We start from the raw sequence: 3,075 nt of genomic DNA on the forward strand, positions 1-3,075 counted from the left end.
GCACATCAAAAGCAAAGCCTTTAGATGATGCATGTCAGTTTCCTGCCGCTTGCAAAGAAACCTAGAAGCAGAATGGGACAGCCGTGAAATTGACATGCATCGCCCCAGTCTGAAGTGTCACTGACATAAGAGCTGTGTGAATGGGACCATAATGCTGGGCATGCCCCTTAACCCAGGCAAACCGTGGGCGGCCTGTATAAAGTGCTGTTGTCTAGGACAGGGGCAGGGCCACAAACTTCACCGGCCTTGCTTCGTGGTGTTGTGACCCCATGGACCAGAGCACGCCAGGCACCCCTGTCTTCCACTGCCTCCTGCAAAAACTCCCTGCTTCGTAACCTCCTTGCTTGTTTTTGCCTGGCTGGAATAGGCCCTTGAATTCTGATGATGCTGATGAACTAACCTACAGTAGAAAGGGTGACATTTGCATTTATTGCTCCGCCCAGTTTTGCCTCTGCTCCACCCACCGTTGACCTGCGGCCCCTCGGAAGGTTGCCAGGCACCATGGACTGGCTGGACAGAGGAATGTCGGGAGGCACCAGCTGGGGAACCCCCAAGGGAAGAAGGCTCAGAACCCAGGGATTGGTGGTGGGATGACGATGAGTGGCCAGAGGGAGAAGACTGGGAGGACGAGGTGGTGTCGGAAGCTGAAGAGGCAACAGGGCTTAGTGAGCTGGGAGAGTCCATGGTATAGAGCAGTCCAGAATCAGAGGCATAAGCTGAAGCAGGCAAATGGGAAGAGAGAGGCCAAGAGGCACAAATGAGTCGGGCTGGTGTAGAGTCATGGGGGGGGGGGCGAGTCTCCCCCTCCTGCTGTGACAAGCTCTCCTCCCCCCCGCCCTTGTCTCCCAGAACCAGAAGAGAGTTGAAACAGATGGAGCTGCATGCAGGCACAGTCTCCTATTGCTTGGAAAAAGCCCTTAAGTGGAAGAGACTTGGGCAGCTGTGGGGACCTTCAGTCTCGGCAACTTCTTCATGGGAGCAATACTTAACGGGGATGAGCTGCTGTGCCCATTAGGCCTGGCACTCCTGTGCAGATTGTGGGGGGGGGGGGGTTGCTAATAACTATTAGCTCCAACTGGCACCGTGTGATTTACCGCTGGCTCGCTGCTGACACCAGAAGGGAATGGGGAAATAAGGTTCCCCATCCCTGGTATATAACCCGGTATTAGCTGTTCACTGTGGTGTACAGTACCTGTCTCCCCCTCAACCTGTCTTGGGAGTCATGTGATACAGTGGGGGGGGGAAGTATTTGATCCCCTGCTAAATTTGCCCGTTTGCCCTCTGACAAAGAAATGACCAGTCCATAATTTTAATGGTAGGTTTATTGTAGCTGTGAGACACGGGTGGTGCTGTGGGTTAAACCACAGAGCCTAGGACTTGCTGATCAGAAGGTCGGCGGTTCAAATCCCCATAACGGGGTGAGCTCCTGTTGCTCGGTCCCTGCTCCTGCCAACCTAGCAGTTTGAAAGAACGTCAAAGTGCAAGTAGATAAATAGGTACCGCTCCGGCGGGAAGGTAAACGGTGTTTCCGTGCGCTGCTCTGGTTCACCAGAAGCGGCTTAGTCATGCTGGCCACATGACCCGGAAGCTGTCTGCAGACAAACACCAGCTACCTCGGCCTATGAGTGCCGCAACCCCAGAGTCGGTCATGACTGGACCTAATGGTCAGGGGTCCCTTTACCTTTACCTTATTGTAGCTGTGAGAGACAGAATAACAACAGGAAAAACCCCAGAAACCCAGTTAGGTGTGAGAAGGCCTGCCCAGGTTTCGTGGAGTTGAGTGTTTTCCCGTCCCCCACTCACCAAGCTCTCCGCATCTTATTTCAGCCGTCTAGACAAAGGTTTGGCCAACCTGGTCCGGGAGCGGAAGACCGACCTGGTCATCATCGAAGGAATGGGCCGCGCCATCCACACCAACTACTATGCAGCCCTCAAATGCGAGAGCCTCAAGCTTGCCGTCATCAAGAACTCTTGGCTGGCCGATCGCCTCGGCGGGAAGATCTTCAGCGTCATTTTCAAGTACGAGGTGCCCCTCAAATGATCCGGGCAAGGAGAGACTCCAGGGGGTGAGCGGCGGCTGGAAACAGGACTTGCACTAGTTTTACTTTAATTGTAAAGAATGTATTTTTATTACCACAGGGAAAATGAGTTCACACAATTCCGTATTTATATTGTGCTTTTATGATTTAAGGAAAGCGACAATATGATTTAGTATTTATATACATATATAAACACACAAACACACACAATTGTTCATATATATATATCTTTATATAGATATATATGTGTTGTGTGTGTAATGGATTATGTATCTCACTCATATTGTTTTGGGTTTTCTCTCCATTATTATTTTTTTGTAAGTGCTTATCTTAATGCTGTGGTGTTTGCGATGGGAAAAGACTTGATTTTTTTCTTCTGTGAGACATTCATATTGAAATATTTAAATGCCAGTGAAGAATCTCTTTTTATATTTTGGCCTAAATATACACTAGCCATTTACTTGGCAGATACCAAATAGAGTTTTTAAAGAGCTGGAGAAGAAGTCTGTTTTTGCTTTGGATCCAAATCCTTTGCTCCCATTCCCCACCCTCACTCAGTAGGATTTTCTCAGAGGCTGCAGGCCTGGAAGAGTTGCTTTAGAAATGTGAAGCAGGAAAACTAGCTCCAAGGGACTGTGGCCCTTAAGTTTCCCCTACCGCTACCTCACTCATTAAATCTGAAGCCCCACAGGTTAAAATAATTCACAAGGTCTGCAAAGCCTGAACCAGCAGGCAAAATTGGCAGCTGCTCGTGAACCAATTGCGTATCACATCTAAAAATGAAACTTAGAAAGCTTCTAAGAAAGCTGACTTGAGGTGAAAGTATCTTGTCCCTTTTCCCTGTTCCCAAAAAAATCAATTTGCTTCCTTGTTTAATGCATTTATATCCCACTTTTTTCTTCTAGCAGCTCCCAGATTTGAACCTTTGTCTCCCAGGTCCTAGTCCAACACCCTTAACCACTGCAGGACACTGTCTCTCTCACACACTTGGCAAACTACAGACTTTGACATGTAGATATATATACAAGGAGGCAGC

General features: G+C 48.8%; 1 protein-coding gene across 2 annotated transcripts in view; it reads left to right on the forward strand.

The window, feature by feature from the left end:
* The window catches only part of PANK4 (pantothenate kinase 4 (inactive)), a 28,242-nt gene extending 25,792 nt beyond the window's left edge, over nt 1-2,450 (forward strand). For both annotated transcript variants that reach the window (XM_081016099.1, XM_081016100.1), the window contains exon 19: nt 1,828-2,450. In XM_081016099.1, the coding sequence (XP_080872225.1) occupies nt 1,828-2,041 (214 nt within the window). In that variant the 3' untranslated portion in view covers nt 2,042-2,450. The remainder of the gene's footprint in view (nt 1-1,827) is intronic.
* Nucleotides 2,451-3,075: the final 625 nt, after the last annotated feature.

Source organism: Podarcis pityusensis (assembly GCF_964106645.2).
Source record: "Podarcis pityusensis genome assembly, chromosome: 8".
Taxonomy (NCBI): domain Eukaryota; kingdom Metazoa; phylum Chordata; class Lepidosauria; order Squamata; family Lacertidae; genus Podarcis; species Podarcis pityusensis.